This window comes from Ziziphus jujuba, chromosome 10, assembly GCF_031755915.1.
Source record: "Ziziphus jujuba cultivar Dongzao chromosome 10, ASM3175591v1".
NCBI classification, from domain to species: Eukaryota; Viridiplantae; Streptophyta; class Magnoliopsida; order Rosales; family Rhamnaceae; genus Ziziphus; species Ziziphus jujuba.
In genome coordinates this window covers 1,147,915-1,174,121 of record NC_083388.1, presented here as the reverse complement: position 1 = coordinate 1,174,121, position 26,207 = coordinate 1,147,915, and the positions used below count along the sequence as shown (strand labels likewise).

Below are 26,207 nucleotides of genomic sequence, written 5' to 3'. Positions count from 1 at the left end.
CAATCAGCACATAACAAATTTTTTTTTTTTCATTTTTTTTTTTTCCTCTCTATATCTATCACATATGACAATGATTTAAGAAATTATGTATTTTCATATCCTAAAATCAATGATTTTACAAGTTTCAATAGGACATCGAGTTCAGGTTAAGTTATTTTATAAAAATGAAATTGCATAATGAATTATCTTGCTTCTTTTCATTGTCAATCGTTTTTAACAGCATGGCTATTACTTTGATTTATTGTTCTGTTTTCATCAAATGAAAGACCTACTTTCCTATACTACCACACAGAAGATGTAGGGAGAAAAAAATTAAAGAAAGCCTTTACTTGGGTCAAGCAGAGAAGATATTATATAAACTGTTCACTTTTCTTTCCTTTTTTTATGTTGTACATCCTTTTTGGACAGACCTAGATACCCAACTTATAGGTTAGATCAGGCCAGTCCCTCCCCTGTGATCATGATAGGGGTGGCATGCATTCCTTCACCACCTCGGCTGCTATGCCAGCAAGTACAAAAACCTTTACAATCTATACAAAATTCCTCGAGGGATTGCAGTAAATTTCTTTTAGTTTGCTGTTCAACAAATGAAGTTCTCTCTTCTTCAAGCTCAAGTGCTTCTTTCACTGGTAGTATGTATGGTCATTACTTCTTCGAGTATGTAAGATATGGATCTTGAGCAATAGTCAAAACATCCGGCCTATCCGCTTGGTTATATGTTAGACAACGGCGAATTAAATCCTGCAAATTATAATTAAAATATAAATTAATTATAAAAAAAAAAAACGATAACCATTAATTTTCAACCCCACATCAATGTTGAAAATTCCCCATCACCGAGTTCATAGCACAAGATTCATTGTAACATGAGTCACCATTTTGTCCTTGTCCTAAGCAGAGCAACGGATTCTTTTGTCCCACAACCTAGAAACTAATGCCCTCAATGAAGGATCAAGCAGATGAAAAAACGACTGCATTCAGTGGGACTCACCTTTGCCTCATTTGAAACGGCAGGTCTCGAAGGGAATTCAACTTTTCGTGCTTTGATAATTGTGTCTTCGCGTAATATGCGTTCTTGAGTCTGGTCATGCCCAAAAGGACGTCTGCCAAAGAGCATTTGATAAAACAGAATACCAGCTGACCAAACATCAACCTGCTTAAAGAGACAGGTTGGTTAAAAATGATCCGTGGCCAAAGTTGATAAAAAACCAAGGCAAACAAACACTTCAATTTTTCTGATAAACCTCTTTGTCTAGAGAGACTAATTTAAGCAGGCATTCTAGTAAATAAACTCAGCCAGACATGTCCAATCTAGATTCAACAGTTACAACTTAAAAGAGCACATACTTTTTTTAACAAGAGATTTTTTTGGAATAAGGCATTTATTCTCTTTTTCTCTTCATATTATGTGATCATAAAGAACATACAACTACAAAAATTGCAGACCTTTGATGATATGAGAGGTGTTTTGCTAAGCTCAAAGCATTCCGGTGGTAAATACCTGCATACAAAACAAGCTGTCTTTAGCCAAATCAATTAAATTATGTCACAGTTCAAAAGTATTTACTATAAAACACAAAACGAAGCTCAAACCCAGATAAATTTAATTTTCTATTTGAACCAATCTCTTCCTACGCAATTAGCATACACATTAATATCATTGCACATGAACTGGTATAAGAAGGGCCGCTATACATTCCAAATATATGGAAAAACTTTGGGGACCAAACAACTATAGTGGGAGAGTCAAATAGGTCATGTAACTCATAAAATTCAATTAGTACTAAAGAAACTAGAAGAAAAGCTTCATGTCAACTGCATTCGAACAGAAAAGTACTGTCTTCCAAATCATTGAAGTACTTTTTCGTTACAGTAATCAATAGAAGCATAAATGCTGATCTGCATCACTTACCAATATGTTCCAGCTCCCTGGGATGTAAGCTCCATACCCTGGGATCCTACATCATCCTCAACTATCTTGCTAAGACCAAAATCAGTCACTTTGGCAACGCCAAGCTCATCAAATAGCACATTCCCTGGCTTCAAATCATAGTGGATAATCTTCTGCGTTCTCTTGTTCAAGTATACTAGGCCCTGAAATATCTGAACAATAATGATTCTAGCTTCCCTTTCAGGCAACACAGGCGTTGCTTTAAGGACAGCATCAAGATCTTTCCCTGAGAACAAAAATTGAAGATGACAAAGAATGAGAAGCGAATATTGTCCCACAGTTAAGTCTTAAAATCCTCATCAGGATTAACAACAAGGCTATCAGATTAACAGGATTGAGTGTATGAATACCACTACAATACTCTAAGACAGTGCAGAATGTATTCTGATCAATCTCAAAAATGTCCCAAAGCCGAACAATGTGATGATGCACCAAAGTCTTGTGTATATTATACTCCCGAATTGCATGCCTTACGTAACTTTGCTTCTTCTCTTCACTCCACTGAGCATTCAAACCATGAAGCTTACATGCAACGTATCTATGCTCTACCAAATCATAAGCCTGCTGGAAATTTCTTACTTCAAATCACTGCAAAAAGTTATATTTTTACAATTGCCAAAGCAGGCAAAGGAATGATCTGGCTTTTGTTTCAGTAACTAGATACCTTTTATAAAAATTATAATAAATAAAATGAGGCATGATATATCTTGACCATGACAAGATATATTACTTAACATATAGTTCTGACCTTATAAACCTCACTGAATCCCCCTTTCCCAAGAAGGTTTAAGAGGGCAAATCTATGGTTGAGAATCTGAAAATTGTTAAAACGAGAACCATCCTCATCCCGTATACGCTTCATTTCACGTATAAGCCTTCCCTTTTCCAGTTCATAGCGATCCCTCTCACGCAGAATAATTTCCTCCTCCTATAGAAATCCATAACTCAACGGTTACAAAAATGTTGATGTAGCAATTCTCAGTGAGATAGAGTAAATATCAGAATAAACTAAATATCAGAATAAACCAAAGCAGCAGTCAAGACAGTATGTAAACTCACACGTTTGATGCTCGCTAGACGAGATTTATAGATTTCATCCTGGATAAGAAAATCTTCTTCCTGTATTCCTGATTCTGCATCAGCTCCATCACCCTTATCTTTTGGAAGGAGCAGGTGCTAGTAGTTAGTAATTTGCTAAAATTAAAATAAAAGGTGACTTCCATGACTGCAACACAGACTATTTTGAGCAGAGAAAAGGATGACACTTTCATATACAGTAATTTCTAGAATTTCATTGAAAAATTTCATGAATTAAACCAACAATATGTTACTGCCGACCTTACTGACATTTCCCTGGACATTTTTATAAATTTAAACGAACATTGTTGTTGCATCTTGATAAAGACATAAGTGGATCATAGTTTAAAAGATACCAAAAGCAAGTACGGAAAATCAGGAAACTAAGAATGGTAATACCAAAAAAAGATGAAGATTTACCAGATTGTCTTTTCTTTAATGACTTTCGCTGCCGCTCAATAGCCTCCTTTGTTTCTAGCAGTTGTTTCTACAAAAGTGCATAATGAGGGAGGGGGGAAAAAAAAAAAGGGAGAAGATCATTGACAAAAAGTGATTACCAATAGAATGTATATATATATATATATATGTACATGCAAGGCTCAACAGCTCACGATGAAACATAAGCAGCTATTATTACACCATCTAAGACTTTTCAAATTTTCTTTTCAATGCAACCTTAGAGATCTAGTATTGAAAGCTTAGGATGAAAAACCACATTTGTATTGTATAGTGCATTTAAAAGAAAAACAATTTCATTCGCCAGAAATTATGTTAAAGAAAAAATATTGTATTCTTGAGTAATGAAGTCAATCAATAACAAATCCAACAGAAATATGGGCTAAATGTTCTAGTCTTATATTTTAGCAAAAAAAGAAAAATAAATAAATAATGTTCTAGTCTTACAAGAAATAACTATGTACATATATTGGTTCTATCAATACATTATAAAAAAGAAAATATTTTCCATATCTTATTTCCGATTCTACACATATGACAAGCAGATAAAGGTTAAAGAAAATATATGTGTATATATATATATATATAAGAGAAAAGGAAGTTCACCATAACAATAAACATAATAGGCTAGCAAAGAAAAAAATTCATCGGATTGCTAGAATAAAACAAAAATAAAATTAAGTAGTCAAATATAAACATACAAGATGAGCATTGATATCCTTTAAGGTTTGGCCATCTTCCCATGTCTCTGATATAACAGTTCCAGCTCTGCAGTAAGAAAAGCATTAACAGCCCATTCCACTTACTCTTACCAGAAGCTCAAGTCAATTGATGCAGTACCTGATTACACCCACATTGCCGAATCTCAAAGAGTCTTGTCGTACTTTCATTCTTGCTTCCTGTCTCTCAGCTTTAGAAACTGATATCAGCAGATCAGATATTACTTTGATTCTCTGCATGAGGAACACTTGTAATGGTCAAAAATATTCTAATTTATTTTCTACCCAAAACCATACATTTTGATATATTAATCTATAATATGGAACGCAATCTAAAAAGCCAAAACAATCAGATTGAGTTTCCCAAAAATTTTATTTCTTACATGATGGGAGTGACAGGGTAATATCAGTTATCCTAAATTCACTCTATAATTTATTATTCTTCTTCCTTTTCCCTTTTTCTTATCGTAATATAATGTCATGTACATCTTAATTTATGTGTTACAAACCTAAACTTACTGCAACCTTCGTGCATCCATTTATCTACACCATTTTCTTTTTTTTTTTTCTTTTTTCTTTTTTTTTTTCTTTTTTTTTTTTTTTTTGTGCTTCTATGTTCTTGTGGAAAATGAAGATAAAACATTATTTTGCATTAAAGTAAATTGCATATCAGAAGATAAAAATACAATTGGATCTCATAAAAGGCATAACATTTTTGAAAACTAAAGGAGGGGAAAAGGAAAAAACGGTCCGACAGATGATAAGCTAGCAAATAGCAATGAACTAGAGCTGTTCAAAAAAGCAAACCTTGGGCTTCATTTGCTGTTCATAATCTTTCAGATCCTTTAATTCCTGCAACAGTCACAGTAATAAATGAAGTTGAAAAGCAGAAAAGGGAATAGAATGATCCCTCAGAGCTTCAAAGCTGAAAACTATGCATTTTACATGGAAAAATAAAGAATTAATTTAACATATATATTGCACTTTTAAGAGCAAGGGGTACCCTTACTATTACCTTCTCTAACTGGCGGCATAGGTTCTGATATTCAGAAGCCTCTTGACGTGATTTACGCAAGTCCTCCTCTAATGCTGCAATTTTTGCCCGTAAAGACGTATTGTCTTCCTAATTTGATTGACAAAATTCAATATAAACAATAAATATCAATGGTTAAGGTAACCTTACAGGGAAAAAATCATTAGAGTAAAATACTAGAAACTAAGGAAAGGAAGAAAATACACAATATACAATTTCAAGTTTTCAGTATCAGTTCTTTTAATTTCTACTTACATAGCAATACATTAATTTTCTTACCACAAAAAGAAAAATGAAAAAAGATAAGCTGGATCAAGGAATTATACCTCAAATGAAGAACGGTTCTCATTGCGAAACGGCTCCTTGGGCCTAGAATCCTGCATGAAGAATACGTGGGTAAAAGGGCAGTCTTCCACTTATACATATAGAAACTTTCCTTATTAAAGTGCACACACACACACAAACAGAAAACAAAAGAAGAGAAAGAAAAAAAAAATTACGTAAGTGAGGACAAGAAATCAACAGCAATAAAATAATGTAAAACCGTTAAGTTCCAAACCAACCATTGGCCATTCTGTATTTATCATTCAAGGGTGCAATCAAAAGAATACTTTTTGAAAAGCTGAAAAAGCATCCCAATCATCACGCACCACGATTCGCGAGAGTAAAGACGTTGAAAATTAATTCAGATTCTTAACACTTTCGATTTTTTTGTAATGTATACATCCTGTTTACCTTTTCACTTTCAAAATAATCTCATTATTTAAACCGCACAAGGCCATGCAACTAAGCCATTATCCAAAACTATATTGTATGCCAAGTAAGTTCTTTCTTGACCTTTTTTTGGTTTTTTCAAAATCAAATTTTCCTTCCCAGTCATCTCCTTTAAAATCATGTTTGCTACAGCTAATAATCAACCTATGTTGATTCCCATTTACTTTAAATGCTTCTGGTTTAAACAATTCAGCCTCCCACACTGCTCTAGGATCTTCGTGCACACGTTTGTTCTTTTGTAGTTTTTAAATAAGCAAAGCAAAATCTATTATTACAGACATCCATCTCATTATTTACCCCACCACCGCTCTGGCCCCCCGAACAAAAATGAAATAAAACAACAAAGAATTTAGTTCATAGTGAACAAATTATCGTGGTCTATTGCTTTGTCTCATAATCAATTGTTTGAGCTTTTTGCCAAAGAAGAATTAGCACATAATTTAATAATTCTACCTTTGGGAGGATATATACTTTTAAAAACGGAGTATAAAGACTAGAACCATGGCAGGCTATAAAGCACAACTAATTTTTTATCAGCTTTTCACGATGATCTTTGATATTTTTTTTTTTTTTTTTTGTATGGTATGGTTACATATCATATAATCATAGTAAATAAACTCATTTTTAAATAAAGAAAAAGTCACATAATATATGTGAATAAAAATGCAAATATGATGCAAGCTTTCAAACACAAAATTCCATAAGTTGCTATTGTTTTAAATTTATTTCTTGTTAACATTTACATAAAGCAATTAATCGTAGTGGAGTGCTCAGTTATAAGACGAATATTAGTTTTTGTGATGTTTCTCTAGGGTGATTTAATCTCCAGCATCCCCTTATTAATCTATGGCTTGTTTTATTCAGTTCACACTTCCAGATTACTCTTTATTAGTATACAGCTACTTGCATAGATGGATTGCACAAACACGGTGTCCTTAAATCAATTTTATTCATTGATTAAAAAGGTTCAATAAAATACGAATAAGTACATTGCTCAGTGCAATTCATTGCTTCAAAAACTGGCTGACACATCTTGTATTAGTATCATCTATTTTACTTACATTTAAAACATATATATGATTTAAGAAAACTGATTATGCATTGAACAGTAATTCTTAAATAACAAAAAACAATGCCATTTAGATAGTTATGTCAGTCCATTAGAGCAATATATATTCTAGATAGTTTGTAATTATAATGAAACAACTGAGATAACATTAACAACAGATGGAGATTATGAAGGTTATAAAAACCTACAATCAAAAGATGAGGCTTGGAATCCAAATAGTTTCATCCAACAAACACACCTTATGATATGAGTTCTCAAGCTGACCATTTGAAGGCAAAATAGTTGGTGGACAAATTTGCGATCTTGATTGATCATTAACTCTTGAACCACGCCCCCGACCTGAACCAGAATGTCCCCTACCACGACCATGTTTTTTCCTATTTACATCAACATTTACCTTAGTTTCCACAGTTTCCACAATCATTTGTCTTCCATCAGCCACAGCCTGCATTTATTCCATTCCAATTTTTGGCTTAAATCTACTTTTTATAACAATCATGTAAGGTAACAATCAACACTTAAGCCCAAACATGCCTAAACAAACAGACATTCAATATAGAAATCTAAAGAGGAATGTCGCCAAATTGCTAAATAGAATAATTGTTTAATCACATAAGCATATCCACACACAAAACACAACATTGAGTACGCATCAATAATCAAACAAATAATCGGCTAATCCAGAGTTCAAACCAAATTGAATAGAACAAACAAACACTTACCTCAACATGGTCAAAGACAGTTGCACTACCATCTTCTTGAAGCTTCTGACGCTTCTGAGTGTTGGCCTGAATCAGAAACTCCTCTCCATTCTAACATGAGATTATGAACCAGCACATATATTTTAGCATTCTGATATGGTGTGACAACCAACAGCAAACAGAATAAAATATGCAACAAATATATCCAATTCCAACTTTCACAATATGCACAGAGGTCATAAATGCAAGCATACCACAAATGAGTACAGAGATCATCAGATTAACTGAAAACCCACTAATTTTAAACGGCCGCAGCACAAGGTACCAAAAAAAAATAAAATAAAATAAAATAAATTTACCATCCACATTACACAAACAATTCTATCAGCATTGCAATATGTCATGTTTTCAATCCTAAAATTAGGTTCATTTCCTCATTATTTCGCCCCTTCTAAAAGGAAATACCCAATAAACACAAAACCTTTATCATTTACAGCAGATTTACACATCACATTGTCTCAGAGTGCTTGGTAAAGTATGATGACTCTTGAGGCTGATCAAAACAATTTCTTTAGCAATAAGCAACAAAACATATTCTCCAGGGAAACCCCTTTTGCCGTGATAAATGTTCACATACCAATAGCCTGTTCGGTGATCCCTTATCATCCTTACCAAATGGCAAAACCATTTTCACAAAATCCCAAAATGCATAATCACTATACAAACAGTAGTGTATGATATCTGATCATCTAATGTTAGGGATGAATTCATCAGTTATATCCAAAATTATAACTTCTTTTCTTTCTCCTTTTTTTTTTTTTTTTTTTTCAATCATTATCAAGTTTCCATGGAAATAACCAGGTAAAAAGCCCTCAAATTGACAAAAACTTATTACAACTAGAAACCATTAATCTAAATTAACAGAAATTCTCTCTCCATTTCAGTACGATTAGAGAATCATTTGAAGGGCTTACATCATCATCGGAGTCACTGGATGTGGACGGCTCAGCCAAGTCGTCTGAAACAAATTTCACAGCAGAAGAGACGGCAGGCCAAGCTGCCTGCTGTTGGTGCTGCTGCTGAGGAACGGCGGCTATGGCGGCAGTGGAGACAGTGGAGGAAGCGGCAGAGGAGGCTTTGCCGACCATACGAGCTTCGAGCTTGGCAATCTTGGTGGGCAGAGACTGGTCGGACTGGTTTGAGGAGTTTGATGAGAAATGGATGAGCATATCATCGGACATTTTTGAGATGGTCTTCAACCAATGCAGATACCCAGATGTTCAAAGCAAAAGCTTGTAAATGTTAGATCATTTGGGTTGGTATATAATTCCAGAAAAAGGGTTTCAATTGAAACAGAATTTGGAATTAAGCCCTAGGAAGTATAAAAAAACAAAAAAGTTTCTGAGCAACCAAACAAAATTTTTTACTGCACCCAATGGTTGAAACGAAGGCAAAGTATAAGAGAGATAGAGACGAAAAAAAAAAAAAAAAAAGAGGCAGAAAATTAGGGTTTTGAAGTTGAAGAGGAAGGAGGTAAACAAAAGGTTGGAACTTGGAAGTTTACTGAAGAGGGAGGGAATAGACCCAGAAATAGAACAGAAATTTCAGATTTCTTTCCTTTTTAAAATTTTTGTATTTATTTTCTAAGAATTGCCATATGTTCTCTCTATTTAAATCTTATTTTTTTGTTCAAAACAACAAAACAAAAACTTTTTGAAAGAGATTTTTTGTTTTTTTGTTTTTTTTTTTTTTTAATTCTTCAAAGTTTGTCAGCAATTTTTTAATTATTTACATACCAAGGCAAGGTTATTATTAATTTATGTCCTTTCAGAGAAACTATTTCCTTTGAAGGTTTCTCTTCATCCAACCTTTAAAAATCAAATATTAACAATTAATAAAATTCAACCTCTTAAATATAAAGTAATTTTTTCATAATATAAGAAATTTTGTATAAATTAATATATTGAATCATAAAAAATTATGAGATTCAAAAATTTATAAAAAGTTGAAATTTTTTTTTTTTCATATTACTATCCTCAACTTTTAAAATTGATGATAATTTACCTTATCATCTTAAAATTGGAATTGATACCTTTGCAACAAGTAAACTATGCAATTGTAACCTAAAATATTGGTTCTGTACTTTTTCGTTTGATTTTGATTTTAACTTGTCACAAATTGTGCACGTATAGATTGATCATGAAAAAGATAAGAGCATTTTGGTCATTTATCGAAACAGGGGTTTTGCCAAAATTACTTTTTGGCTCTTCATTGAGAAGGCTTTTGGGAGAGTTGCACGACATGATCAATATGGTCATGTAGATCAGCAATCTACAAATCTTTCTAGTGGTGTTGGTTAAATCTCACTTACTGGAAATATTGGTTGCTAAAATGGTTTACTTGGATGAATTCAGATTGTTTATTGATGTTAATTGAGGTGGTTTGGGATGGAATTAGAACAAAAGACCACTATGGTTGCATAGATTGGCAACCTACGAATTCTTTGATGTTGATGGTGAGATCTAACTTTCTCAAAATGGTTGTAGACGAAATGGATGAGTTTTTGTTGGTTTATTGATGTTGGTTGAGGCGGTCATTCCCACATGGTTGAGTTACCTAGAACACCATAGTTGCATAGATCACTGTCTTGCTGATGGTGGTGGGATATTAGTTGTTGGAAATAATGGTGATTGGAGTTGGTGAGTTATTCCTATTAGGAAATATTTCATCTGAACTTTTTTAAGTTTGTAATAATTTCAATTATTTTGAGTTAGTTTTCGATGATGCTGAATCTGAATTATAAGATTAGTTTTCGATGATGCTGAATCTGAATCATAAAACCACTATGTGAAAATTAGCAGCTTACCATCCTATTGGTGGGTTGGTGATTGCCGGAGTTGGTGGCTTGGGCAAGCACATGGAGATTCTGTGTAAACCACTTCATACAAAAGAAGTTTGAATGTCATTTGACCAAATTACCTTGGTCTTAAGAGTTTCGCTCCTCATATGCACAACACCTGCCAATTTTAACATTCGAAATAAAATGGAAAAAAAAAAAAAACCAAATTAAAATAATCAACATAAATTTAAGAAATTCAAAAAACTTTATGCATTATTACAATTAATATTTTACTAAAAAAGTATGTTAACATTTATTATTTAAATCTAATTATTACAAAGATTTATCAAATTCTACTTATATTTTTGTTTTTCACTTAGTAGATTTCATTTGCAAGATCATATAAATATTTTAAATCATTATAGTTTATTGTCAAATAAATTTAATTTAGTTGATAAATCTTTATATCTACATTTTGATCGTGAATAAAAAAAAAATCATTATTGTCTAATTTTCAAACAATTTTATTTTATACGGTCTGTGACGCTATCTAAGAGGCTAATGAATTTTATTATCTTATTAAAAAAAAATAAAAGATTTTTTGAATATAGAAATAGCTAAAGTAGTAGGAAAGGTTCAAGTTCATGGTAATTTGGTTCGTTACATATAAAATTGGTGATTTTCAACTTTCAAAGCGAGGCTCTCCAAATAGAATCCCAACCGTTAATTACAAATTTCGTAATTTCACCGAACACCCAAAAAAAAAAAAAAAAAAAAAAAAGAAAAAAAGAGTACCAGTAACCGAAACCCTAGCTCTCTCTCTCTCTCTCTCTCTCTCTCTGTGTCTGTCTCCAGCTCAAAACTGCGATAGTCTTTTGGGGCTTTCTGCAAAATAAGAAATTAAGGGCTTAGGGTTATGAAATTTTGTGGAAGAAGATGAGCAAGAAAGAAAAGCAAAGACCCCAGCATTATCGTGAGGAATTCGAAGAAGCCGAACGAGACAAAAGCCTTGACAAGTCTTCCAAGTCCGTGGTTGCCGAAAGCAGTAGCGATGACAACGACGAGGCAAACGAAGATCTGACCTTGAAGCTCGTCGAGAAAGCCCTTTTGATGCGCGCCGCAAAGTTGGTCGCCGATAATGACGGTGGATCGGTTGAACCGGAACGGTCTAGCGGTTTGCTTGATCTGCTGCCTTCGTCTTCTTCTCAGGAAGTCCAATTTGTTGAAGGTCCAGCTCGGCTTGCTGGTCGTGAAGTAGTGATTGCTTCGGAGAATGGTGTTGTGGAGAAGAAGAAGAAGATAATTAAAAGGGTGAAAAAGAAGAAGACAAGCAAGGTGGAAATTGAAGACACAACTGTGAGTGTTTTTCAACCTTTTGCCCTGTTTGTCTCGGTGGAAAATTATGAGATCAAAAAGTTATTAATTTTTTTAAAAATTTATTTATTTGTCATTGAGTTGGAGAAATTAATGGTGGTATATCTTCTTCAGGGCTAAACTTAATGAGTGGAGTTGAGTTGGAAAGTTGGAATTGAACCAATGCTTAATGGCCACCTTTACTTATTATCTTTGTCATGTTTCAGTTTTCTGTTAAAATATTTCAGTTTCTTTTTGCCTGAGAATAATCTCAATGGGAGTTTGAGCTCGTGATACTATTTGTTTCTGTTTTACATGCTCTTATTGCTTTAGGTCATTGTTGCAAAAGATGAAGAGAAAGTTGAGGAAAATAAAGCGGCAGAGATAGCTGAGGCCACTGACCCAAATCCTGTTGACACTGCTGACAACATTGTACTCCGTAAACTACTTGTGGGTTCTAATATTTTTGCTCGTAAATGCCATTTCGAATATAAATGCAAATCAAGGCTTAGTTTAGTTACTGTCTGTTATTTATGTTGTATCAGCGGGGGCCAAGGTATTTTGATCCCCCAGATAGTAGTTGGGGAATGTGCTATAATTGTGGTGAAGAGGGTCATGCTGCGGTAAACTGTACAGCAGCTAAGAGAAAGAAACCATGCTTCGTTTGTGGGAGTCTGGAGCACAATGCTAGGCAATGTTCAAAGGTTTGTTGGAAAATAAATAAGTAAATATCTTAGTCTGACTTGTATTTTAAAAATTGCTTTTTTGTTGATTGCATTTAGCTTGACTGAGTTGATTCTTAGAATTGAGTTTTAGTTTTGTGGTATTTATTATTTTTTTCCTTTTGGTCTGATGGGAAGGGAGGTTTTCGGCTGATGAGAGTATCTAAATAATGATTGTATGCTGAGTTGAAATTTGCATTTCCATGTAATTTCGTGCCAAATTGTTCTTTTATATTCATTTTCATATTGAATTCACTTGAAGATGGATTTTGTTATACTGATTGTTTTTGGTACTGTGGTTGCTTACTTGATCTTCTTAAATGACTGCAGGCACAGGATTGTTTTATATGCAAAAAAGGTGGACACCGTGCTAAGGATTGTCCAGATAAGCATAAGGGTGGCTCAAGTTCAAAAATATGTTTAAAATGTGGAGACTATGGGCATGATATGTTTTCATGCCGTAATGATTATCCACCTGATGATCTCAAGGTCTTTATGCATGCTTTATTTTTATATTTCACTTGTTTTAATTGTTGGAAATTGTAATATGGTTGATCTTTTGTTTCTTAATATTTTCTTTTCCGTGGATGGGTTTGAGCAGGAAATACAATGTTATGTGTGCAAGAATTTTGGCCATTTATGCTGCTCTGAGTATGCTGATTCTTTTTCAAGAGAAGTTTCTTGTTACAAATGTGGTCAGTTGGGGCATACAGGGTTGGTAAGTATTGTACATTTTTTTTTCCCTTTTAGAAGAAAACCATTTTGGTATGGTGACGTAAGAAACTGGATAACATATGCTTGCATTTAATTTGTTCTTCTGGTGCAATTAATGTGTATGGACAAGTGATGTACTGAGGTTTTTTAAATAATTAGGTTTGGAATGTCATATTTGAATTGTTTCGAAACGCTTTGTTTGATAATTTAATGGATATGCAAGATAAGCGGTATTGCTTTTTTCTTCAAATGTTCTTTTCTTCGCCTTTTATCTAATATATCACATTTTGGAGGTGGTCAAATTATTAAGTTATTAACAACTTTGGCTAGGTTTTTTAAAATCCATGCCAGAAGTTCCATCTCAATGATTTATGTTTTGAATCACCTGTTTTGAAATTGAGAGAATTTCCACTTGATATTTCTTTTGTAATATTTGGTTTTATAGGATTGTATATAATTTTGTAAATTTCAAGCAAATTGCTTACAATACTAATTTAACTGCTTATGGTACTTATTTCTTATACGTTGCTCTTATTTTGTTTTAGAAACAAAATAGAAACTGCATTTTCTTTCCTATACTTTTTATACTACACTTAATCATTTATTTAACCTAATGTTGAATATACTTGTTTTCTGGAGAAATGTTGATGTTATATGCAGTTTTATATGTTTATAAGTTTTCTTTTTCTTGACACTTCATATCAATCTATAAGCAGTATTTTTATCAATTAGTTATTGACATCAAGTGTTAGTTTTCTTTACTATTGTATAGAAAAAACTTTGCATTTATATTGCTATTCTTATCTCCAGACTAGATGATTATTCCTTATTTCATGCAGGCATGCACGAGGTTTCGTGGGGAAACCACAGGTAATGAGACAGCTAGTTCATGCTTCAGGTGTGGTCAAGATGGTCATTTTGCTCGTGAATGCAAAAGTTCAGCAAAGGTTAGTTTTAGCGGTAGAGGTTGCAGAATTATTATGTGGGATGCCATGTTCTTCTTTCATCTTTGTTCTTAGGATTTAGTAGTGTTATACACAGCTAGAAAGCAACTTGATTTGGTGCTTGATCTGCATTTGCAGGGTGGCAAGAGGAATCATGCATCATCCACCCCAAATTCAAGATCTCACAGAGAAGATAAAGATCATAAGGGATACAAGTCTGTCCCTCATGATCTTGGCAAGGCTCGAAAAAGGAAAAAAATCCAATATGAAGAAAGTGGTTTCACAACACCGCAAAAGTCGAGACATAGAGGTGGGTGGATAACGGAGGATCCTGGGGACTTCTCTTTAAGGAAGTGCAGAAAGAATGTTTTCAGGTCTCCAGCAACAGCATCCGGTAAGGGTCACAGTAAACACAGTCGGAAGGGTTTTGGAACTCCTACTCAACACATAAAGTCGCAAGGATCGTCCAAGACTTTTCAGAACGGATATTCTGGAGTGAGGTTTGGCAACTCAAGTAGTGATGGGAGGAGAAATTACGATTGGTGGTAAGAGTTCTACAGGGGCCATAGGAGGGGGAGAAAAGATGAGGCCATTTTAATTTTGTAGTATTATTATATTAATTGATAGTATTTATTTTACTTAGCGTCTTTTTGAATATGGTGGCTATGTTTTTGGTTGAAGCCTTTTAAAGTTCAAATAGCTGCTTTTTTTTCTTTTTTTCTTTTTTCTTTTTTTTTGGTTTTTTGGTTTTTTTTTTTTTTTTTTTTTTTTGGGGGGGGGGGGGTGGTGGTTTGTGGAAGAAGGGTTTCAATTATAGTGTTACTTATGATCCAAAGAGTAGAAAAATCAAAGGTGTTAATGTATTACATTATAATTTTACTTTTGGAAGCCATTTTCAATTTTTGCCATACATATCTCCATTCAACCAGTACTAGCTTTATTCCTGAGAATAAGAAACACAAATATAGAACTTCAATTTTGCTTACTATTGCATTTCCCACGACAGAAGTAGGAATTTTTTTTTCTGAACTTGGCAATGAGAGATGTACAAAGGCACTCCCGTCTAGTAATGTATACCAGCTATTATATAAATTATCCTTCCTTTAAATTTGTGTAAATTAACAAGTAAAATATGGCACCCCATTTTTTAAAAAGAAAGATATTGCTTATTATCCATTATCCAAGTGTTACTTTCCAAATGGGTTCCATGCTTTCAGATTAAAATTGTCTTTACTTCTACAAGTTGGACGACGAGAAAAAGAGAGAATAAAAAAGGAAATATTACAATAAAAATAAAAAATATGTTGAAAGACAAACGTGGTGGGATATTATTGGCTGTGGGATGAGACCATACCAAGAGAGGGAGCAAACGAAGTCGTCCGCATCAAATCATACTGATTCACTAGTATAAATTGGAAAATAAAAAATTAAAAATAAAGAAAAAGCATTTCAAAGGAAGGAGAGTTAAAAAACTGAAGTGGGTAGTGATTGAGATTGAGATTGAGATTGAGATTGAGGAAGAAGAAGAAGAAAGAAGATGGGAGATGATTCTTCATCGCAATCTTTCCTAAGGAGGCACTGGGAAGGCTACAAGGAGTTCTGGAGCGATAGATTTTCCTTCTACGAAAACTATTCCAGGTTCTTCAACCGTGATAAACCCCTTCCTTCCTGGTCCTCTTCCGATGTTGAAGAGTTCATCGCTTCTGACCCTGTACATGGTCCTGCTGTGAGTCTCTGATTTATCTCTATGTTTATGTTTGTGGGTTTTCTCTTTTGGGTTTCTTTGATTTCTCTATTTGTTCGATCCGCATATTCATCTTCGGCTTGTTTTGGCTCTTAACTTCATTTGCTCAGTATGGTTTGTTGCTATTCTTTTTTTTATTTTTTTTATTTTTTTTACTTATGATTCTAAATTCTGTTGACAAAAACGTTTGTGGATTTTGGCTTCAAGTATGTAATATTCAACTGGGTAGGTCTTTTTTTTCTGCTTTTACGTTTTTTGCTATTTTCTTTGTTATACCTTTTTTTTTTTTAATTTTAAAAAAAAAGGCTCAAGTTTATATCTAAAATGTCTTATTCTTACAATTAGTATAAGACTTGCATTATTCACCCAAAAAAAAAAAAAGGTATAAGACTTGCATTGAGGTTATCCAAAAAAAAAAAAACTTATCCTGTTTGGGAAAAAAAAAAAAAATGCATGGAAATAAGGATCAAATCAGACCAAAAAATTGGTTAAATAACAACTCGGCCTGTTGTTTAGTAAGCGTTGGATTGATAGAAAGCCTTCAAAGTGGAACAACACTTCCTTTTTGTAGGAAACTTTTAGTAGTGGTATACTTTTGGTTATTGGTATTACCTTTCCTTTCTCTTTGGGGTGACAGTTGTTAAGTGAGTTGTTTATAGCGTACAAGAGTTACCCTTTGGAAAAGTGTAGTCGATAAGATCCATAGCCTCTCTTTTGGGTTCAATTCTCTGATACAATTTTGAGGGATTTACTCATAACACTCTTACCAAAGTGGAGAACTAGAGATCTTATTTGCCTCTTTAGTGCCACCGAACTATATTGTTATGGTACAAATGAGGTTTTTAACTTTTCTTGTGTGTTATTCTGGCTTTAGTTTGTTGGCTGACCTTTTGAAAGGTCAGCATGGAGAGAGAGAAAATGAGAGAAAAAGAAAAGAAAATGCAAACATGGGATGGAAAACTTTACCATTGATGTCCTTCAACTGAGGAAGAAAGAGAGGCTAAAAGTGCACAAACAAATCTTGGGGGAGAGAAGGAGAGGTGGAGAGGTAAATTGAGATGAAGGGGATATGTGTATGTCACATTCCATCAGTAGAGTGACTATGCCCAATATATCAAAACGATATATGCATGTGCATATATGTGACTATTTCATTGGCGATAAAGAAAAAGTAATACACTCAACTGCTTGTTTCTTGCTCAAAACAAGAATACGACTCCAAAGTACAATGAAAATATTAATATCATATTCCGGCTGTTAATATTGATGTTGATTTTCCAGATGGTTGTTTGTTTGGTTTGTGCTTATTATACGGTGAATGAGTGAGTCAGAGCTAGCGCTTGAATCCACTAGAGAACTAGATGTCTGCTCAAGAATATTTGTTCTGGTATGGTTACCCTGTGCTGTGGAATTCTTCATTATTATTTTTTTTCTTTTAACAGCTGAAGACTGCTAGGGAAGCAGTAAACTTTGCTCTTACTGGAAGTGTTATTGGAGCAGTATCAACAGCAGGAGTTGCCTGGAAGTATTCTAGGAGTTTGCATGGTAGTGCTGCTCCTTTCCCCTACTTTTCTATACTAACCAGTACCATATAGGGATGAAATGTGCCTGGCTGCCTGTTCATATAACTTAAGTCAATATGAGAAAAGATACTGATTTTAGTTGCAAAATGTTTGGAATCTCATGTTTGTTGTTACTACTATTCCTGTAGCTAGTACTGATGCTGTTATTATTAGTTCTGTTAGTTCTTTGTGTTGACTTTATATGCATAGTTCAGTCCATCTTATTAACAGCTTTAAGCTGTTGGAATTTATGGTAACTCAAGTATTGTTATTATTTTGTTACAAATTATAATTTTTTATTAATCTTTGTTGCTATTTATATTCCATCTTTTCTTTAGTATTCCTGCATTTTGAGTTTGAAGTGTAGATTTCTTTTTGTGCTTTAGAAAATCTTTTTTCCATTTATATCTTATTTTGGATGTTGAACAAGATAATTTATAGTTTTAACGTGCATTGCACTACCAATTTCACCCTACTGATTTTGTGTCAAATTACCTGTCTAAGGTAATGCATGGTGTATTATAATGTAGGTTACTTCATATGACGATCCAGAAAGTGGGAAAAAAATAATAAAATAAAATAAAAAACAGTCTATGTTAATTCCTTGTGGCTTAGCAGAAATATATTCGAATGATTCTGATGCAGTTATGCTGAAATATTTCTAGTTCCTTACTCCTGTTAATCACTTGACAGGTGCCGGACTGAGCTTTCTAGCTGGTGGTGTCTTTGGTTGGACATTTGGACAAGAAGTTGCAAACCACTGGCTGCAACTTTACAGGTTGGACACTTTAGCTGCGCAAACTAAGTTCATGGAATGGTGGGCGAGCAAGTCTGAGGGACGATCTTGAACTTTGCCTGTTTGGAAGCAATGTAACAACTTCATTTGCTTTTCTACAATAAGAATCGAATGCACCAGTGTTGGAAAAAAGACAAATGGTTAATTGCATCAACTTCTGGTCTCTGTTGAAGTGTGCTAATTTCAGTTGGCTCAAATTGTCCTTTTTATAAACAAATTTGAGTAGATTTTGCAAGTTTAAAACTTGTTGCGGTTGATGTTTGCAATAAATTTTTGTGGAGTGAAAATTATGGGCCAATTAGCAAATTCATATATGAACCTGCACTCTCGCAGCTTAGAAACAGAGCAGGACTTTTACTAAATAGCTTTAGCTTTTTCACTCGTCGTATCCTATTAGTCGCATTAGGTTGGCAAGAAAGATTGTTGAAAAATAAATAAAAAACTAAGAAAGGAAAATAAAATTTCAAATACCTTGTTAGATTAAGCTATGAGAATTATATAGGATTGTTGCAAATTTGCAGGAAAAAAAGAGAAGACAGAAGACAGGAAACTAATACAAAAAGCACCATCACTCGTCACTGTTATTCCACAACAGTTTTTACATTGCGTTGCCAAACCGGTTGGTTGGCAGAGCAGTAGTAGCCCTCTCCGACAGCCATGATTATGCAGCTCTTAGAATTTTACCAATTCTACAAAACAGGGGGCACACGTTGTGTCATGTTTCCATGTATATTCAGGGACTGTAAATGCAAAACCTGCTTGTTTAACTCAAATCACCCTACCAAATCTCCAGACGGGTCAAGAGGTTGACAACAAGAAGTTTCTTCTTTTTCTTAGTATTTTATTATTTTATCAATGTGAATTTGCAGAAATGTAGAAGAAAAAGAAAAAAAAAAAAAATGCTGAACAATATATCTAAGGTAGCAGGTCAACTGCACCATGTCTTGAAGCTGTGCCAATTAAAATTAAGCAAATGAAACACATGATTAGCATATGATCCGAAATTTTGAACCAAAAAAACTCAAAATAAATAAAGAGATAATGAAATGATTGGCAAGAATATATATTGAGAGAAAAGAATAGAAGGGCCAGAAGGGAGAAAGATTATCACAAGGATAGAAGACAACATTATTACAGGAAAGAATGGTTTTTTTATTGCACTTTTGACAGCAATTTCTGCATATAGTTTGTTATTCAAATGGGCAAATGAAAACTTGCAACACAAACACTCTCTGCCCCAGCCAATCTTTGTCTTTCATTACACACAAGCTCAAACCCTACTAACACAAACCACCCCTAGAAAGATATCAAAAAATATCACTATGTACTTAATTAAAAATAAGTATATATTTGGGAAAACTAGAGTGGATTTTACTTCTCCGTCTCCAAGACCCAAACCCACAAAAAGGCCACCAAGAAAGAGAGAGAGAGAGAAAAAAATAAAAATAAAAATAAAAACAGAGAAGGAAGGACAAGAAAGGAATACAACAACAAAGGTCGTGGCTACTCTCCATTTCAAGAAAGCTTCCCTTAGTTTTTCCATACCATTTTTTACACCATTTGCAACTGTATCAACCTCAACAACTCTGCATCACAAAAAAGCAAAATCTCATTAATCCATACAATCTTCACGTAACACTTCAGACGAAATAAGAAAGTTTTTGGTAATTGAAATTGCCGATTTTCAGGTTTGTTGTTGACCATAAACCAGGAAAACCTTTAGACAATGTTGATAGAGATGCAGGTTGATCTTATAAATATGATCCAAGATTGTAAACCAGACAGCAAAACTTAGACAGATTTGTAGCATAAAGATAACGAACCATGAGAAAGAGATTACTACCTTAGCCACTTTCCACCAAACAAGCCAGCCTGAGGATACTTGAGGCACATATCATTGGCAAGTGGTGAACCGTGACTCCTGTCCGAAGGTCCATAGCATTCGACAGGCTACTTCTAGTAATTTTCCTGCCAATTAACAAATTCCAAATTTAATTTTCAAGAACTTGGATTCGATGTGTATATATATATATATATATAGTTTTATATAACAATGTTCAAGTAAAAAACTGAACAAAAACATGATACTGTTCATACCATGCTATGCCACACAGCAATAACAATATTTTGGAAACAAAAATCCACTTAAGTAGTTCCCATATATTAGTTTTAAGAAATTCAATTACATAAAAGGAATAAATCGATAGTTAGTGGAGCTACAAATCTTAGTTATCAATGAGATAAGGCAGCATCAACTTCTTGGGCAATATTCAGGACTTTACTTTCTAACTTAATTGTCAATCAACATCCTATTTATTGATATCCTATAAAACCAGCTAACGCTGAAATAGTATTTTGCATTTTCATTTTTAACATAATTAGGAGTTGTAGTAGAAAAGAACCCACAATTAATGTTTTTGACGTAATGTGAAAGCCACAATAAATTCATAAACGCAATAGTAACGAAAATGACAGTCTCCAACTAATTTATTATATTGTTAATTTATACTTGAGATAAGTCCTTTTGGCAATTTTAAATGCAAAAAGTCAATATAAACCATAGCTGTCAATTAAGAAAAATAATCACTATAAAGGTAACCAAAAGACAAAAACCGTGCTATCACCAACAGCTGGATTTTGTGCTCTGTTTAAAGGTTCTATTCTTCAAACACAATTATAGAAAATTCTGAAAACATCCCAACCCAATTTATTTTGAGACATGCTATTCAGTTCTGTGCCGGCAGCAAGTTACGCTGGACAGCGCCACAGGCTGCCATTTGGCAACCGTGGCGCATCTAGCCTGACTATGCACGTGTCCATTTTAGGCTAATCTATAAATCATCAAAGCTATCTATATTTACCCCATTTATATTTGCTCATGATATACCAAAAAATAAGGCCATTTTCATACTAAACTTTGACAACTGTAGCGTTATAAAAAAGAGAAACACAAATGGAAATCACGTATAATACAGAAACACATACAGAAACAAAGATTCAACGAAGCTCAATGTAAAATGGACGAGATAGTGAAAATCCAAAATAAAATGCATAATAAATGCCTCATTTAAATGATCTAGGGAAGTTCAATAAAGAGAAAGTAATATAATATATGGATCACCGAATACACATGGTATTTTAACTAATCTATTGTCTTTCTATATCACATTCAGAACCCCTAAAACTTTCCACATGATTAATGGAAACTATTTTCCAAACTCAGATGCCAAATACCCCAATTCAAGGAACCAACTTTAGCCACTTGTACTACACAGTGTCCACACTTCAAAACAAACATTAATAATTTCTATTGGAAGCAATTATCAAAATCATAAAGGAAAGATCCACAATAAAAAAGAGAGAAAAAAAAAAAAGTCAAATTTATAATTTTACTTTTAGCCATGACTAAGTCCACATTCACAAGCAATTATCTAAAGTAACTTTTACTTCACACAATAAAAATTAAAAATTAAAAGTAAAATACCTCTTCTGGGCTTGGCCACAACTTTGGCGGGTTGAACCGTTTTGCCAACGGATTTGGTCTCCTTAACCTCCTCCGGTGGGAACAAAACCCCATCAATCCCCTGCACCGAAATCCGGCCGTCGGTGTAGATATCCGGGTCGAACAAATACGCCGACCCGTCTCCGTGCCCGAATTTTACGGACCCATCGGCTTCTTCGGCGACGACCTTATGTGGCAGCCGGAGTGTATCGTACCGGACCTTCCCAAAGCGCCTCACGGCATTGTACATACTCTCCTCCGTCTGGTACTCCGGAATCAGATGGTAGTACATTATCTGCTCCGGCGCACCGGGCTCGCTCAGCTGGTCCGTGGTCAGCTTCGCCATAGCCTCGTCGTTCGGAGCCAAAACAGTGAGCACGTATCCCTCCGAGACCAGCCGGCCCATCTCGCTGGCCAACGACGTCAAATTCACCAAAATATCGGCCATCTCGTTGTACCCACCGTAGTGCAGCAGCGTATGGATGAAATCCTTAACCTGGGTCTCGCCGTCGAAATGATGGTGCTTGCCTCCTGGTCCCGGCGCCGGAGCTGGAGCCAATGAAGGTCCGGGAGCCAAAGCATCGAATATGGGAAGTGCCGGTGGCGAACCGGGTTTCGCCGGCGGAGCCGGTTTCTTCAGCCTGTGAGTCCTGGGGTCTACCTCCGGTGCTCCTTCCGGTTTCACTGCCGTAATTGACCGGAGATTCCGCCGGCGGTTGAAGTCGTCGACCACCGTCCGCGGGATCAACAACCGTTCGATCCCATGGATCACACCGTCGGGTCGGGTCACGGCATCGGGTTGGACCACGCGCGCGAGATCCACGGTCTTCTCACCGGAACTATGATGCTCCAGGTGGAGATGCTCATCGGAGGAGAGCGTGAGGTGTGAAACCAACCCGGACTTTCCAGGCCACTCGTCGGATGGGATCCGGGTCGGAATGACATGGAACAAAAGCAGCTTCTGGAGAGATTTCAGATTACCGGGTTCGAGCAAGAAGCGCTTGAACTCAGGGTCCAAGTCCCTCTCCAAAGCTTCATTCTTGGGTGCGAAGATGGTGATGTTGTGAGACCCAACGGCCTCCTCGAGGGTCTGAAGGAGGAGAGCCTTCTCGACGAGCTCGGCGAGTTCGGTGTAATGCGAGTCGAGGAGGGCGACAAGGACGGAGTTGGAGTTGATCTGAACGGAGGAGTTGGCGGTGGAAGAGGACCTGGTGAGGGAATATTCCGGCAATGCGAGGGATATTCCGGGAAGGAGGAGTAGGAAGAGAAGGAAGAGAGTAGAGGCGCCAGGGATGCGTAGATCATCCATGGCGACCACGGAAGAAGAATGAAGGAGAAGAAAATGTCGGCGGCAGATTCAGAAGGAGAAAGTGTGTGTGTGTGTGTGTGTGTGTGTGGGGTTTTAGAGAGAGAAAGTATAGCTGTATTGGGTGTCTGTGGGTGTTGTTGACGGTTGAGTAGAGAGAGAGAGAGAGAGAGAGAGAGAGAGCATAGATTATGTGGTTTTTTTCCTTTGTTTTCGCTTTTTCATTTTCTTTTTTTGGTTTTTGTTTTCTGTGTTTTCACAGCGAGTCAATGAGTTTCGTTGGGTGTGTTTGATAATGGAAGTGTGAGAAAGAAAGAGAGAGAGAGCGCGAGCGAGAGCGAGAGATTAATTAATAACTGAGGTTGGTAAATGGAAGTGTCGGTTCCGGTAATGCAAGGATAGGAAAGGGAAAAAATATTTAACGTAAACGTGGCAAACATGGGTTGGACAAAGCTGTGTGAAAGGTAATGAGAATGGGAGCAGGAGATAGCAACAGTGGAAGATTCGGACAAACAAAGCTGAGAGTGAGAGAGTGGGAATAGTAATGGAGTAGGGTCCACGTCACATCTCTCAAAAAACTCTTCTGGCTTTATGGTCTCTTGGCTTCTACTCGGCTTTGCGCTCTTTTTTACCCTTTTGGCTGGCTTTTGACTCTCTTCTACTTTTTCTTTTTTTCACTCTCTTTTTTTATATATTTCTTTTTAACTTTTACTCTTTTTTTTTTAATTTTTTTATTTTCGGTCCAACGTATTTTTCACTTATTCTCATGCCTTATTATCACACTTCAATAATAATTAATATGAATTTTTCCTATAATGAAATAGACTAATAGAGCACACCGTTTTGTGACTGTGGTTATTGGTCAAACAAAGATAGAAATGGCTTGGCTGGCTGCCTAAGAAGCAGTCAGCACAAGCAGAGGAAGTGACAAGATATTGCTGTCTTGGTGATCAATTAATCACATTATTTTTCATTATTATTTATTTATTTATTTATTATTATTATTTGGGTGCCTCTACCTCCCTATAACAACTTGTTTGCTTAATATCAATTCCCATGCTACTTTTGCAAGCTGTTTTTGTCCCACTATTACATGCCAAAGTTTACTCAATTAATTCACAGATTTTTTTTTTTTTTTCCTTTTCTACTGCTCATAAAATTCTGACTATAGTATCAATTCTATAAGTTAAAAAGCATCTATGTATAGTTTATTATGTTTTATTAAACCTAATGTTAATATCATACCAATACTAGAAAAGAAAAAATTTACATAAAATGAAAACAAAATTAGTTTTATCATTTTATTTGATTATATATAAATCATGAATATTAATTATTATTAGCAACTAATAAATTTGCTTTGTAATAATTGATAATGAACACTGATAATTATGATACATTCGTTTGGGACATAAACTTTCACAAAATTAGTAATCTAACCCACACATATTATCTCAACCTCTTAAGCTAAAATTATAATTTATATTGTTTTTGGTTTATTGAGCTTTTTTTTTTTATATATATATAAAAAACGAAACAAATTGAACGAGACATCTCTCCTGCCGAAGGGCTATGAGTCTTCTTGATAGAATTTTCAACAGGCAGAGTTGATTAATGGTATTAGTATTGTAGCTTTCCGTATTGGACTTGCGGGGTTGGTTTTACGAGTTCGTTGGTGCACCCATTGATGAGTTTATCTTTATTTTTGACAATGTGACACTTTTCATTTTCATTTTCCTTTTTTTTTTAATATTTGTTACTAAATTTGTCGGCAGCATGCATTTTACAGTAGACAATTTTATTGGCATTGAAAAAATTATTGAATACACATATTTTTGTTGAAACAAAAAATGATGTCGTCTAGTATTATCATAGACAATGTGAATACACATCATGCACTACATTTTAGTATTTTACATAAAACATGGTCTCTCTTAGCTTTCTGAAATTCTTTCTATACCGATACCACTTTCATTCAACTTTCAAGATAAAAAATGAAAATAAAATATATGTATATTTACTGAACTATATATAGCACCTTGGAGAGCATAAACAACTTTCCCACACCTTTTTTTTTCCTAATTGAAAGCAAGCTAATTAATAGCATTAAATTAACTAAATTATAATATATACATATGTATATAATAATAATAATAATAATAAGACAAATCCTCCAATTTGAGACTAATAAATTAATATATATCTATATATATAATGTACTTAGTCAATCTCTTTATAATAGTATAATGGCATTGAGCTAAAAGACATTAAGAATCACATGAGAAGAAATCATTTGGAGAGGTGGGACTAAATAATTTGATATAACATAGAGAATAATCATCTAATAAGTGTTTGTTTGTTTGTGTGTTTGTTTATTATTATTATTAGTATTATTATTCATTTTTCAATTTATTTTTGTTATACAAACTTTTATAGTGATTTTCAAATATGTTTTAAAAATCATCGTCGTTTTCTGTTATTTTTTTTTTTAACTCTTTTCTTAAATATTAAAAACAGTTACCGATCAAGATTTTTTATAATTATTTTCTCAAAACAAAGCTAATATATAGGCACAATGATCCTCTCTACTTGTAAGGAAGTAGAGAATCTCAATTTGAAATAGCCAAATTATGATATGTCAACAAAATTGGCTTCAATCAATGTCTAAATTTGTGTCATGTTATTATTGTATTTGATATGATAAATAATTTATAAAGAAGGATTATAGGGTGTAATGATTTATAACCATCAAATCATATAAATCATATATATCTAATTTACTTTATCATCATAAATCCTTTATTATATTAAATATCAAACATTTTTCTTGGTCATTAATTAGTTTTACTTTCCTTTTATAGTTTAGAATTTAAAATAAAATAATCAAATATGACTTTCTAAACTTAAATTGCTAACTGATTATTGAAAAAAAAAAGAAAAAAAAA

General features: G+C 34.3%; 4 protein-coding genes across 5 annotated transcripts; 2 read left to right on the top strand and 2 right to left on the bottom strand.

Moving 5' to 3' along the window:
* Nucleotides 1–324: 324 nt before the first annotated feature.
* LOC107410378 (serine/threonine-protein kinase TOUSLED) lies at nucleotides 325–9,505 on the bottom strand. 2 transcript variants are annotated; one of them, XM_048468239.2, is made up of 16 exons: nucleotides 8,755–9,505; nucleotides 7,802–7,891; nucleotides 7,318–7,524; nucleotides 5,563–5,613; nucleotides 5,219–5,326; nucleotides 5,011–5,055; nucleotides 4,325–4,437; nucleotides 4,186–4,252; nucleotides 3,449–3,515; nucleotides 3,011–3,108; nucleotides 2,700–2,879; nucleotides 2,302–2,515; nucleotides 1,913–2,177; nucleotides 1,447–1,501; nucleotides 992–1,153; nucleotides 325–741 (listed from the first exon to the last, which is right to left on the bottom strand). In XM_048468239.2, exons 1-16 carry the CDS (start codon nucleotides 9,019–9,021, stop codon nucleotides 646–648), a joined length of 2,085 nt encoding a protein of 694 aa, XP_048324196.1. In that variant the 5' UTR covers nucleotides 9,022–9,505; the 3' UTR covers nucleotides 325–645. The 2 variants fall into 2 exon arrangements, with proteins under 2 accessions (XP_048324196.1, XP_015873290.1); XM_016017804.4 differs by having other exon boundaries at nucleotides 2,302–2,512; nucleotides 8,755–9,504.
* A 1,873-nt stretch (nucleotides 9,506–11,378) lies between these two features.
* Nucleotides 11,379–15,334, top strand: LOC107410354 (uncharacterized). Its single transcript, XM_016017767.4, has 7 exons — nucleotides 11,379–11,975; nucleotides 12,306–12,422; nucleotides 12,518–12,676; nucleotides 13,025–13,183; nucleotides 13,296–13,412; nucleotides 14,248–14,355; nucleotides 14,491–15,334. Exons 1-7 carry the CDS (start codon nucleotides 11,556–11,558, stop codon nucleotides 14,899–14,901), a joined length of 1,491 nt encoding a protein of 496 aa, XP_015873253.3. The 5' UTR covers nucleotides 11,379–11,555; the 3' UTR covers nucleotides 14,902–15,334.
* A 437-nt stretch (nucleotides 15,335–15,771) lies between these two features.
* Nucleotides 15,772–18,741, top strand: LOC107410263 (succinate dehydrogenase subunit 6, mitochondrial). Its single transcript, XM_016017672.4, has 3 exons — nucleotides 15,772–16,078; nucleotides 17,539–17,641; nucleotides 18,352–18,741. Exons 1-3 carry the CDS (start codon nucleotides 15,890–15,892, stop codon nucleotides 18,504–18,506), a joined length of 447 nt encoding a protein of 148 aa, XP_015873158.3. The 5' UTR covers nucleotides 15,772–15,889; the 3' UTR covers nucleotides 18,507–18,741.
* An 841-nt stretch (nucleotides 18,742–19,582) lies between these two features.
* On the bottom strand, nucleotides 19,583–23,571 carry LOC107410262 (fasciclin-like arabinogalactan protein 15). Its single transcript, XM_016017671.4, has 3 exons — nucleotides 21,939–23,571; nucleotides 20,298–20,422; nucleotides 19,583–20,040 (listed from the first exon to the last, which is right to left on the bottom strand). Exons 1-2 carry the CDS (start codon nucleotides 23,263–23,265, stop codon nucleotides 20,349–20,351), a joined length of 1,401 nt encoding a protein of 466 aa, XP_015873157.1. The 5' UTR covers nucleotides 23,266–23,571; the 3' UTR covers nucleotides 19,583–20,040; nucleotides 20,298–20,348.
* Between the last annotated feature and the right edge of the window lie 2,636 nt (nucleotides 23,572–26,207).